This window comes from Cornus florida, unplaced genomic scaffold (assembly GCF_030987335.1).
Source record: "Cornus florida cultivar Cherokee Brave unplaced genomic scaffold, ASM3098733v1 CherokeeBrave_3.0.0_Hap2_Chr04, whole genome shotgun sequence".
Lineage (NCBI taxonomy): Eukaryota > Viridiplantae > Streptophyta > Magnoliopsida > Cornales > Cornaceae > Cornus > Cornus florida.
In genome coordinates this window covers 2,764,990-2,778,130 of record NW_026775574.1, presented here as the reverse complement: position 1 = coordinate 2,778,130, position 13,141 = coordinate 2,764,990, and the positions used below count along the sequence as shown (strand labels likewise).

The window sequence follows — 13,141 nt, the reverse complement described above, 5'->3', positions numbered from 1 at the left end:
CTAACATATTTGTTTTAGATTATAATCATTGATTAGTGCATTAAAATATAGAACAAACGTGTTAAATTATGTTTTAGGTATATTTTCAACATTATTATTTGTAGTTGTAGCGTCATTATTTTGCATTTAACACATTTTTATTTATGTTGAAATATAAAATAAATGTGTTAAAAATATAAATACAAATGTATTGAAAAACGCTAAATAACCTTATATTTTTAACTTTTAAGAGAGATTATATATAATTTTTATGTAGTGAGAGAGTTTTTTGCACTTTTTTCTATTTTAAAAATAGGAAAATTATTGGGTAAATTACACTTACCTCTCCTGAAGTTTGAGCAAATCTCACATAGATGAAGCGTTTGAGATTTATTACTCTGACCTCCCTAAAAATTATAAAAAGTCAATTATACCCTTATATGTAATATATTTTTATAATACAAAACATATTATAAAATCTAAGAAATATCAATTTTCTATCTCATCCTCTTATTACTTTCTCAATTCTCTCCACCACCATTAGCCCCTCCTAAAAAAAATATTGTAAATAAATTGAAAAATAAGTGTAAAGGCAACTTGGTCATTTTATGAAATTACAAGTTTTGATGGAGATGGGAGGTTGTTGAGCATACACCCAAATCTCGAGGGAGGTTAAAGTAATAAATCTGAAACGCTCCACTTGTATGAGATTTGTCAAAATTTCAAAGGAGGTCAGTATAATTTATCCAAAATTTTTTAGAACGAAAAAAGTTATTATATAATCCTGGGACCAATTACCAATGGATATATGAACAATTATGTAAAAAATGTGTAAGTTTTATCTAACTTTTTTATTTTATTTTATTTTATTTATGTGTCCAATAATAATTAGTCCGAAGTAGAACTAGTGATCCTCAAGCTATAAAAAAATTTCTCCCCAAACAGTCCAAGTAGGGGTAAAATAAATGCTATGTCATGGTAACGTTGGGAAGGACATAAATTTGGTGGGTATAAAGAATACTGCAGAATTTGGCATAGAAACATTTTCTGAATATAATCAATTGGTCAAACTGAAGTAAAAAATGTTACCACCTAGAAGGAGATTTTTTTGTCCACACACATATTTCTTCTATTGGAAGAAATTAAGTTTCACGTGTGTGATGTCAACATGTAGGACACGAAGGAGCTTATCCACAAAGGACTGGTCATGTCTCTGTTATGATTTGATCTCTTATCAATCCCTTGCAATTGAGTTTATTTACAAAAAGTAGGAACATCCATTTTTGATCTGTTTTTGTTTCAATTTTGAGCTCTGATTCTGTGTGTGTGTGTGTGTGTATATATATATGTATCATTATATCCTTTCTTTGACTCTTCTCCTAGCTTGAGTGTGAGACTTGTAGCTCATTTGGAGCCTCATACAATCTTCATGCATAATGAATTCTCTTTGGGTACAAAGTCCTTGAAAACCCATCACTTTGCTTTATTGTTGTCGTTTCTTTCACATGGGAAGCCTCTTTACACACACACACACACACACACACACACACACGCATACATACATGGTATAAAGTCTTGGGAGTCAAAGTGCTTCATTTCCTGCATCGTTTGTGTGTCTATGTGGTGGGGAAGCCCCTTTCGCTTGTGTATTTCACACTCCTCCTATAGTCATATCCAATGAGAGGATACCCATGTGATATGCCGGACCCGCATTTTAACACGTTAAACAATCATTCTAATCTTTCTATAACGTTCATTTCAAATTGGACGAAACATAGGAGATGATTTTGTTACGTGCTAGAATAATCTAGTTACAGTGAAAGAAACATCACATTACATGCAATTGAGGTGGTGGGGAAGCCCCTTTCGTTTGTGTATTTCACTCCTCCTATAGTTATGTCCAATGAGAGGATACCCATGTGATACGCCGGACCCGAATTCTATCACGTGGAACAATCATTCTAGCCTTTTTGTAACGTGGAGATAATTTTGTTCCGTGCTAAAATAATCTAGCTACAATGAAAGCAACATCACATTACATGCAATTGAGAAGAATAACAAGTGAATAAAGGGTTCATAGGAGAGACGTCGGTTATCACAAGACATAAAAATATTCGAATTTAAATGATACATGTGATTCATATATAATTGCACATATACGAAGTTGGCAAACCATCTTAAGAGTCTAATGTGATTTGCCGATGGTGAATTCTTCCTTACCCAACAAAAAAAACAAAAAAAAATTAAATAAATAAAAAGGGGACCTACAACATGACTCCATAAAAAGTGCCTGTAGATATAAGTGCAAGAAAATCCAATCATGTGCTATAGGAACTTACAGCTCTGTAATTGCAAAAATGCTAATTTCTATATCGAAATTATGATAGATAAAAACTAAAACAACAGAGTCTGATCAAATTCAAGGACAAATAAAATACAGTAACACAACTTTCATGTGCATGATTGAGTACAAAATCCACTCTTTTGATCAAATTCAAGGACAAATCAGATATAGAAATCCAGCCTTCATGTCATCTGTGATTTATTTATCCATTACAATTAAAACAAGATAAAAAAAAAAAAAAAAAAACATTCAATAAAGAATACAAAGAATGGTATATCAGGATTTTGAAAGCTCCGAGACCCATCAGTGAATACTAAAACTTATTCTCAAGTCACGTAGCGGCATTCACAGGCAGGGATCTTATGGAGAAACTGCTGAATTAATTAATTGAGTGCTTCAATGATTTCGAGGAGTTCATTAGAGAGACCGGTGAAAACAACAGAGTCTGTTTCAATAGGTTTGAACTTGATAAGAGCTGCAGGAACCAAATCCTCCTCTTCAAGTGTTACGGCTCTCTCCCCCGCTGCAGGAAAATGTGGGATCACCCGCCGTTTGATAAGCACAGGATGTAACAGATCAAACTCCAAACAGGGTTCTTTCAGTGCTGAGCTTACAAACTGAAGTAAATAGATGGAAGTAAGTGAAAAATACTTGAAAGTAAATGCATCTGCATGCATAAATGTACATGAAACAGAAACTAAGCCGAAGTTCTATTAAAATAAGCTTAAATCATATTAGTAACTTATTGGTGGTCAACAGCTAGAAGATTTTGAAGTTGGTAACAAGTGGACTTGTACAAATTCAAGCAGGAATCCAGGCGTCAATCTCAGACAGTCAGCAACGATATTCAGACGTCCAAAAAAAGAAGGGGGGCGCGCGGGGAGGGGGAATTGTTGTTCAGCAAATGATTTGTACAGAAGTCTGAGGCGAAGTTGGTGAAAATATTTCTTTGACATAGTGGATTGTTTTGTTTGGACTAGGTCCCGTGGATTTTTCTCGCCGAGGTTTCCAATGTATAAAATCTGGTGTGTTCTTTCCTTTACTTGCTATTACTTTTTTTTTTTGGGTGATTGTTGGTATTTAATCATAAAATCTAAATGAGTCACTAGATGAAGACGGTAGACCTCTCCACCCTCCCACTAAGTTCTTTAGGTTAACGAGGAATCACTAAGTCAAACTATATTAACTGTCCATTTGTGGAAAAAAAACTATATAACTGTCCATTTGTGGAAAAAAAAACTATATTAACTGTCCACTTCTGCATAGTGCAACTGTCACCATAGTTTCATATGTAATGTGAGATATACCCAAACCTGTTACTAATTATGCTCAACATAAAAGCAACTACAGGTTGAACTATATTTAGTGCCATAAGAATAGATAAAACCTTTTACAAAAGCTCCTTTTATCATCTTAATTCTTACATGTTAGTAAACATTCCCATTACTATACAGCCTAGGTGACAGAAATTTCCGGAAATAAGTTAAAAGGCATAAATCACATGGGCACAATTAGACTAGAGAATTACTATGTTGATTTTGTCATCCAACACTTGCGATTCCTACCTTTACAATGTTTCTCTTCACTGGTCACCTATGAACACACAATGTATTTATTTTTTCTGGTAAGTAACACAACGTTATTCACACATGAAATAAAAAGAACTCTCCATACCCAAGTAATAACTGATAATATTTTTTTCAGTTATGTCAAACACAACAACCAGTTTAGACACCCAACACTACAAGTGTTGGTCTTGGGATGATGGAAGGAGTGAACTAGATACAGACTTGGCATTCTAATATCTTTGAACCCTTTGATCATGGCAAACTCCAAAACAATGATATACATTTGCAAGCTTATTTGACACGTGAAAAGATGATAGGGTATATAAAATATTTAAATTATGTAGAGTTCTATCTTCTCCAAGGAGCACAACACGAGTCTCAGTTAGAACACAAACCCTGCACCTCATTTTTTCCGTTGTGACAGGATATACCAAATTCAAGCTATGAGTTGGTGGTCAAATAATTTAGAGTTTTATTAAGTCAATTCTAAAATTATAACTGTATGTCTTTCTTTCTTATTTATTTATTTATATTAGATGTTCTTAGGATTTCAAGTATGGATTTGGAGCGTCTACTTATCAAAAATATGATTTTTTTGGGGGAGATTTTATTGTTTCTATGTTGGGCAGGGTTGGCTATAAAGTCTAGCTTTATGTTTTTAGGGTTTTGCAAGGCCTATACACAGGCTTCTTTGTGGAAACAAAGGAAGATCTAGAGATGGAAAATTATCATAATTATTCAACAGATCTTTTAGTGATATTTCATTATTTACCACAACGATCTCATCATTAGTATGATAAGTTGCATCGTCATGTTTTAAACCTGTTGAAGAGTAAATTACATAAACCATCAAGAGCTTCCAAAGTAGAAGGTCGAGGGTTTAAGTCTCCACATGGGAAAAGTGAGTGTATGAATTTCTTGCCAAGGTAAGGAAAAAAAAAAAGTGCATTGCATAACATGACATATATCACATGACAACCATATCATGTGATATATGGCAATTGAGCCAATTGATTATGGCACTGACTCAATACCCCTTTTAAAAATAAATAATAATAATAACAAAAATCATTTGCAACAATAATGACTTCCAATATTCTTTTGATACTTTTTATAATTAAAATCTCTCTCTGTGTCTCTCTTTTTCCCTTTTTTCTCCTTTCTTTATGCTTTGCTTCACGAGTTTGAAATCTTAGGGTTTTTCTTTTTCCTTGTTCACAAGAATTAAGATTCTACCTCTACAAAGCTTCCTTTTTTATTCTCTCTGTTTCCACATATTTTTGCTAGAGAAGACCTACGTTATCACCACTTATACATTCATATTCAAGTCAGCTTTTATTGGAGCGTCTGTAATATTAGCTACCTCAAATATACAATGTTTCATGCCAATTGAATATGTAGCAGCAAAATAATATTGTTGGAACAATGGATCACAAATCCAATATATCTCACATGCAGCATCCATTGCATTAGACCTACAGATATGTTGGTATCTCAAACCAGACAAGAACAAAACTTTCTTATGTGCTTGAATTACGAACATTATAATAATAATAATAATAATAATAAAAAGCAACTAAAGGACTAACCTCATAGAGCGCACTGGTCGGCTCCCATGGAGAAAAAAAACCTTGGAGCACCACACCATCAGGAAACTGTACCCGGATAACAGTTTTTGTGTACCTCTTCCTTGCAGCTTTTGCTTGCTTTTCTCTATATGACTTGGGAATCAAAAGCTGAGATTCTTCAATCTTTTTCTTCCTTGCATCTGCTTCTCTTTTCACCTCTTGAGGTGAGAGTTTATAAAAAGAATCTGGCAGCTCAATTTTGGCTGCAACGCTTTCAGGCACAGAAAAGAACACCCGGACCTAGTAAATCAAAAATCATCAGACGTAAATAATGATAGGCACAGACGGATATGATAAGATATAGATCTTAGATGGCATATGGGTCATACAAAGAAAGAACTATACTAATAACAGACAACTACTCCATTTAGTTGATCAAAGCCTCAATCCCACATATTCAAATCAAGGAGGAATTACTTGTGAGGATATTCGTTGCAAAGGCATGTATACGAAGACAAAGCAAAATAAATACTTAGTTCAACTTGATTGAATATCATAGTTATTTTAGGAAGTCAATTCAAAACAAAATAAATATATTTAGTTCAACTTAATTAAATATCATATTTCTTTTAGAAAGTCATTTACTTTTATTTTTTTCTATAATGAGTAATCTATTTCCTTTCATAAATTATTATTATTTTTTAATTCAATTATTAATTATAGTTCATTTAGATATATATTCTATCAAACCTGACTTAAGATTCAACCGGAATTATTGACCTGAATTAACTATCACTATCCTATAGTGGAATAATTTATTGTGTCAAAATGCAAGGACAGGTATGCATGCAAGCATGAGACACAAAGTCAATTATACAGCAAGACAATGACACTAACATGGCTTCATATTACTTAATCTTGGTTTGATGTTCGTGTCATACACCAAGACCCATGTGTATATTCCAGTCATGAGAACTTTCTCCCTTCGTCTCTCTCCTAGATGGACGACCATGTTACATAAAAGGCAAGAAATGAATACAGTTTATTTACTTCAAAACAAACAACCATGTTACTTGCATGTATACATGCCTATTAGATGTCCACAAGTACACACACACAAAATACCTATATGCATAAGTCATAAAGACACTTGCATATGTTGACCCAAAGGTTTTGACCTAAGGGCAATCTAGTAATTTTAATGATTACAAACCATTTATTCGTATTTAGGCACTAATATTTAGATCGAGTGTTGTGCTAGATTTGTCACATTTCCAAGATTAACCTCAATGAAGCAAATAAGATCAAAGTCACATTCCAAGCATTCTATTACACATGAACACATGGACATGGAAATGACAAGTTGCAAAAGTCAAAGCATGAAGCATTTAAAGTTGACTTGGTCCTCAAAGGCCAAGAATACAACTCAAAGATCAAGGAAGAAACCCTAAAGCTGAATGAACAATGCCAAAGCTTGAAGAAAGGGGTAGATAGGTTGGTGAGTGCTTAGGATTCATTTGTCAAAGTATTTATGAAATCTTTTTGAAGCTCATCTCTATAGGACCATGCATAAATCACTTGTATCTTTATCTTTGATCCTTAAACAACCTAGAAGTGGGTCATGAACATTATTCATATATTCACAATTGACTAAATGGAGTACAAGACCAAAGACAGCTTAAAAAGGGGTCTATATGCATATCTGAGGACTTTCAGCCGACTGAAATAGTCAACCAGCAGTATTGGACCAATATTAGACAGTATGCATGCTAAGTTCAAAAGTCATTTCAGCCGGCTGATACATATATCAGCCGACCGAAACCTGCTGGGTTTGAATTCCAACGGCTAGTTTAGCATTTAATACTTTCCTAACAACTTCCAACAACCATTTTATGCAGATTTCTCTATAGATATGGACTGTGCATTTATGGAGAACACACATGAGTTGAGAAACATTTATTAGCATTCATTTGAGTATTCAATACAATCTTTGATTCTCTCTCTCATTTCATACATAGACTTGAGCTTCAACTTGAATTCATATATACTCTAGTCTTGTGAGCTATTGATTTGTATATCAATCTTTGAGAGATATTCTTGTTCATCAAATTCTTCCTACTATTGCAAAGGGTTGGTTTGATCCAAAGGAAGCCTAAGAGAAGGTTTTTCTCTTAGCAAAGGAAGTTTGAAGCAAGTTAGCTTCTTATGAACGTTTGCCTTCCCACCCGAAAGGAGAAGCCATAGTGGATTTGGAAAAGTCTCAAGAGGGACCTTGAGCCGAAGAGTAGGAGTTTCGAACCTCGCTAAATCGGCATGTTATAGTTTGTAATTTATCTTCTCTTATCTCTTTTGAATTGTGCTTATATTGTTTATTGATCTTGCACAATTCAGTTTCAAACACATGGTGGTCACAATGGAGCAACCATACCATTGCACCAAGGCCCGCCATCTCTTTTTACAAAATATACGCAAAATAATGCAATGCTTAAAACAATGACTGATTGCCATTTTACCATTTTTTTGTAGATTTGCCAGCTTACACTATCTATGTTTGTCGTTTACACATCATTCTAATCAAGTAAATGGACACTAACTTTTGGCCTGAGTGGAATTCATTGAGAACTAAAAAATTATAATAAAAACTAAAGGCCGTTGAAAACTTGTCCATGTAATGTATTTAAGAAGATTTGGACTCTGGATTTCAGAGAGATGAGAGATAAACTCAAGACTTGTTATTATATATATATATATATATATATATATAGCTCTGTTACATGGACTCTTCAAAAGTAGTGAAGTACCCGTGTCGGACACATATCCCTCGGACATGGGTATGGGATATTTGTCCGACGCTTTTTGTTGTACATGTACTTAAAAAACATATCCAATCATTCAATTACATTATATTATTACTCTAAAATGAGTTAAAGGATAATATTGAACATTATATTAGATAAAAAAAAATTACTTTACTCTAGAAAATAAAATAAAATAATTAATAAAATGAATATTTAGCCGTGTCCGTGTGTCTTTCTCTTTGGAGATTTGACACATCCGACGTATGGATACATACTTGTGTCCGACACCCGTACCCGAGTCCATGTAACATAAATATAGATAGAGAGAGAGAGTGTGTGTTTAGAGAAAGAAATCACATGGTAAAGCGAAGGATCTCATGATAATGTAAAGAGTCCAAAGGGAAGGTGAGTTTATGTTTGATTAACTCCTTTTAGGGCGAGTCTTTCAGTCATTGGATCTCATTCTCTTTTTCACTGGATTCATATCATAACTATCTCTGTATGCATTTATGTTCACACTTTAATGGTTGAATTTCTATGGAAGTTCCAAAAAGCTTCGCTTTAACACTCTAATCGCGAGACTCTAAGTTTGTCCTTTTGATTTTCTACAGCTCACACTCAAATGTCTACAAAATTAATGGCTGTTAACCTTTCCATAACTGTCCACAGCTTCTGAAATGGCCATCACATATAAACAATTTTAATTTTTAATACAATTGAGAATGACAAAAAAAATCAACTTAAAAATCCAAATTCTGGGACAGTTTCCATCTCTCAAAGGATACACTAGATAGCAATGGTATCAAAGCACACAGAATCTCTGAACGGCCATATTCATCTTATAGCAAGGCTAGTATTAGGAGATATGTCTCTAATAATTCGGGACAATAACGGGTTCTTAACCTGCACCAGCCTTCTACTTCTCAAATAACTTATAGGGGCCAATTGTAAATATCTAAATATATAAATAATATTAAATATGTAAGGGTTAAGTGCAAAAAAACTCCCTATTATATATAAAATATGCAAGAAGCCCCCTGATATTCAATTAACCCCCTACATTATTAAAATTGTGCAAATAAGGACATTTCATCAATTTCCTATTTGAAATGTCCAATATACCCTTATACTGCAATCTGGGTCACTCCATTGCAATCTCTCTTTGGATTGAATTCAAGTACCACCATTGATACAACATCCTCCACCATCTTCAATATATATATATGCGTGTGCGAACGGGTGTGTGGGTGTATATATATATATATATATATATATATATATATATATGAAACACTATAACAAGCAAAACCCAGTGCCCAAATCTATCCCAACTTGGACTACTCTGTTCTGGGTTCTAATTCTCTAAAACAAGAATTAGATGAAGCTTCAAGGTAGAGACTTGCTGCAAATGAAAGGTTAACTCACTTAACACGGCATTGAAGGAATATATACAGCAACTAAATTATGTTCGTCAAGAACAAGAACAAAGAGTGCATGATGCTATTTGAAGACATCAAGAGAATGTGAAAAATCACTGAGAGTGCATCATGTCCGAAACCCTGGTTTTTTTTTTCTTTTCCAGAATATTCTTGGCTTCATGCTCCAATTCTGAAATTAAGGTAGAAGCCCACGATACAGATCCAATAGTCTTATCATCATTGCCCAATTCATAACCGGATGTCAGAGGGAGTTCAATTGAAATGGAACTGCACCTAACCAACTCCATAGATTGATGACCCTTTGAAAGCTCTCTAAGCTGAGCTTCCTGTGATAATTTGGAAGCTGTTTGAGCACATATGATTGAGTTCATTTTCTTTCTTTCCTAAAATTTCTTAGAGAATTTTGTTTTTCTTCTCCCACATCACAGTCACTGGATCAAGAAACTGATCTTCTTGCTAGGAATTTCAGGAGGGTTGTTTCTTGTAGTATCTCTAACAAGTCATGCGTCAAGTGGGTATGATTTGGATATAACCCGTACAGAACTAGTTCCAATATAAGTTGATTCTGTAAACAAAATCAAATGACAGATAGAACAACTGAAGAATCCTCTAATTGGAGAGGAGAGAGAGAGAATTACAGAGGGGGTTGAAGAGAGAGGAGAGAGAAATGGATTAAGAGGGAGAAAATAGTGTTTAGAAATGTATAGAGGGATATATATATATATATAAAGAGAGAGAGAGCGAGAGAGAGAAAAGGGTAATTTCGGGTTTTCAAAAAACATTTGGTCAAAATTGAGGATTAGGGGGTAATTTTCACCAAATGTTATAAAACAGGGATTTATATGCACAAAAGAAAAAATGGTGGTGGTAATTGCACACTTTGTATATGGCAGGGTGTTTTTTGCACTTTACCCAATATTTAATTAATACGTATTATATAGTCCCATATCTTTTCAAAATTCAAATGGGGAGATTTTACCCCACTCAATAAAATGCAAGCATCCATAAATGCACATACATACGCCCATACACGCATAATGAGTGCATTTTTGAATATTAGTAAAATATATTTGAAGCTTCAACCGCAAACTGGAAGAAGGATACGGAAGACAAGTATTTTTAACACTAATACATTTTACATGAAATAATTTTCAAATTTTTATAGGTCAAACAAACCCAATTTAGTGCTCTATACAGAGTGGGAAGAAAAATTATCTTGATGCCTGCAAAATGTCTACTCTAACTCAAACGCCAAGAGCACTAACCCTCAATGTGCAGTTTCTCGTTAGTTTCCCATTGTGTTTTAATATGCTATTGTAATCCAAAATGACACATTATAATTCTAGGATAAAAGCACATTTAGAAGCTTCAAAATAGAAAAAGTAGTAGCAACCCAAAAAGGAACATATAAAAGCATCTAAGCTGTCATATAACAATAACAGCATTAAAGAAATATGAGAGAAACCAAGAATAATCACAGATACTAATTCTTCAGCAGAAAAAAAAAGGTCCAAAACAGTATACCTGTCTATCAACCTTCTTCGGCTCAACCGGTTCATCTATCTTAGCAGGAGCTGTAGAAGGCAAATCTTCAATCTTTTGTGGTTCCAATAATGATATTGCCTTCTTAATTAAAGATATTCGCTCCTTCGAAGGAACTTCCATCACCGCCCACATCTCCCCACCTTCCTCCTGAAGGTCAAAGCCCACACACTCTAACAACTCAATGCCACCGGTAACATCACCTATAGCTTCTCTAATCTTCGGATTTCCAATCCGAATCTTCCGGAACTTTACATTTTCTGGTTCCCTAACTATATTCCGTAAAAGCTTGAGCACAATCTCGACTGATCCATCTGAAGGCGCCCCAGAAACATATGTACCAACACACGTCTCCAATTCACTTTGAGACTCAGCTCCATTTTCAATTCTGACCGATTCCAAAACTTCAGCCACATTATTTGCTTCGGAACTGTTAAGGCAAGTCTCAACATGAGCAGAGACTTCTTCTTCAGATACATATCCTCGACCACAAACAGGACATTCAAATACACTAAGTTCATACCCATTTTTATTTCTTTTACCAGTAGTGATCATCGAGTCAAATGGATCGAACCCATTTGCTGGTTTACAATTTGAGTCCGAATTACTCGGAGCAACAGACCTATTCGTCACCAGATGATCCGAATTCACTGGTTTCTGCGGCAAAGGTTTCAAATTCACCGAAGCAGCGGGCGGTTGACTTGGCCTCGGATCAACAGGGCGGCCGAGGATTGGATTGGGGGGTTCCGACGAAGACGAGCCCAAGACTCTACCTTGGCCTTTGAATCTACCGGAAGAAGAAGAAGAAGATGTGAACGGATTGTTGACTTTCTTCATGAACCCCTTCACCTTATCCTTCACGTCGTCCATTTCGAAACCAAATTTGAATCAAATGAACAATAATTGAAGAAGATATATCACAAATCAAATAAAGAATTGTTCTTCGGAGTTTTACTAGTTGAAGCAAAAGCTGAATCTATGGTAATTTCTAGGTATTGAGACTTTTCGACGAATGAATTGGGGTGTCTTCACCTCAACAGAACCAGATGGTGAAAGGGTATTCAAAGGTAGAGGGTTGAGAAATCTAGGTAAAACTAGGGTTTGCACGAAGTTTCTTGGATTTTCAGAAGAAAATTGTCAGCAATTACGGAGACTTTGAAGAAGAAACCTGAATGCAGATGGGATTGAACGCGGTTGCAGGGTCCAATAAGATCTTGCCACGATGTTTCAATTTTTTAAAATTTACGCTAATAATAATAACCACTTAGTATTAGAAATAATTTTAAAAAATTAAATATAAATAAGTGAGATTTAATGAAAAATAATAATTTATGTGTTTAATACCATTCATGGGAGGATTAAGGAAAAAAAATAAAATGATACTAGTAACTTTTACTTTTGGAATAACAATTAAACTTATAATTAATTATATTCAATTCAAGTGTAAACCCTCCATCTTATATTTTTTAAAATATAATTATATTAATAATTTTAGAAGTTTTAATAACTTCGGCCTTAAAAGACATGTTTAAACTTTTCATTTTTGAAATTGTGATGGTCGGGAATTTACCAGAACTCCAAAATTAACGTGCTTAACCTGGAGTAATACTAGGATGGATGATCGTTGGAAAGTCTTTGGTCTCGGAAAGGCAAAAAAGGACAATATTGTGTCTTGACTAGAGTAAGGTTAGTTATAAATGGTACCATTTTATGATTTTAAGCAGTTTCTTGTTTTGGTTTAATTTTATATGTAGTATTTGGTAGTTAGTTAATATAAGGTTAGGATTGGGGTGGAAGAAATTATATATAAAGCTTTGTAATTTCTAGATTAAATTAGTTTTAATTGAAGAGATTATTATTATATTTACAACAAATAAAATTTACTTTGCAATTCTTTACAATT

At 34.1% G+C, this 13,141-nt stretch overlaps 1 protein-coding gene across 1 annotated transcript; it reads right to left on the bottom strand.

Moving 5' to 3' along the window:
• Positions 1 to 2,367: 2,367 nt before the first annotated feature.
• Positions 2,368 to 12,424, bottom strand: LOC132302488 (plant UBX domain-containing protein 2). The gene is made up of 3 exons (XM_059799372.1): positions 11,221 to 12,424; positions 5,481 to 5,759; positions 2,368 to 2,940 (listed from the first exon to the last, which is right to left on the bottom strand). Exons 1-3 carry the CDS (start codon positions 12,106 to 12,108, stop codon positions 2,707 to 2,709), a joined length of 1,401 nt encoding a protein of 466 aa, XP_059655355.1. The 5' UTR covers positions 12,109 to 12,424; the 3' UTR covers positions 2,368 to 2,706.
• Positions 12,425 to 13,141: the final 717 nt, after the last annotated feature.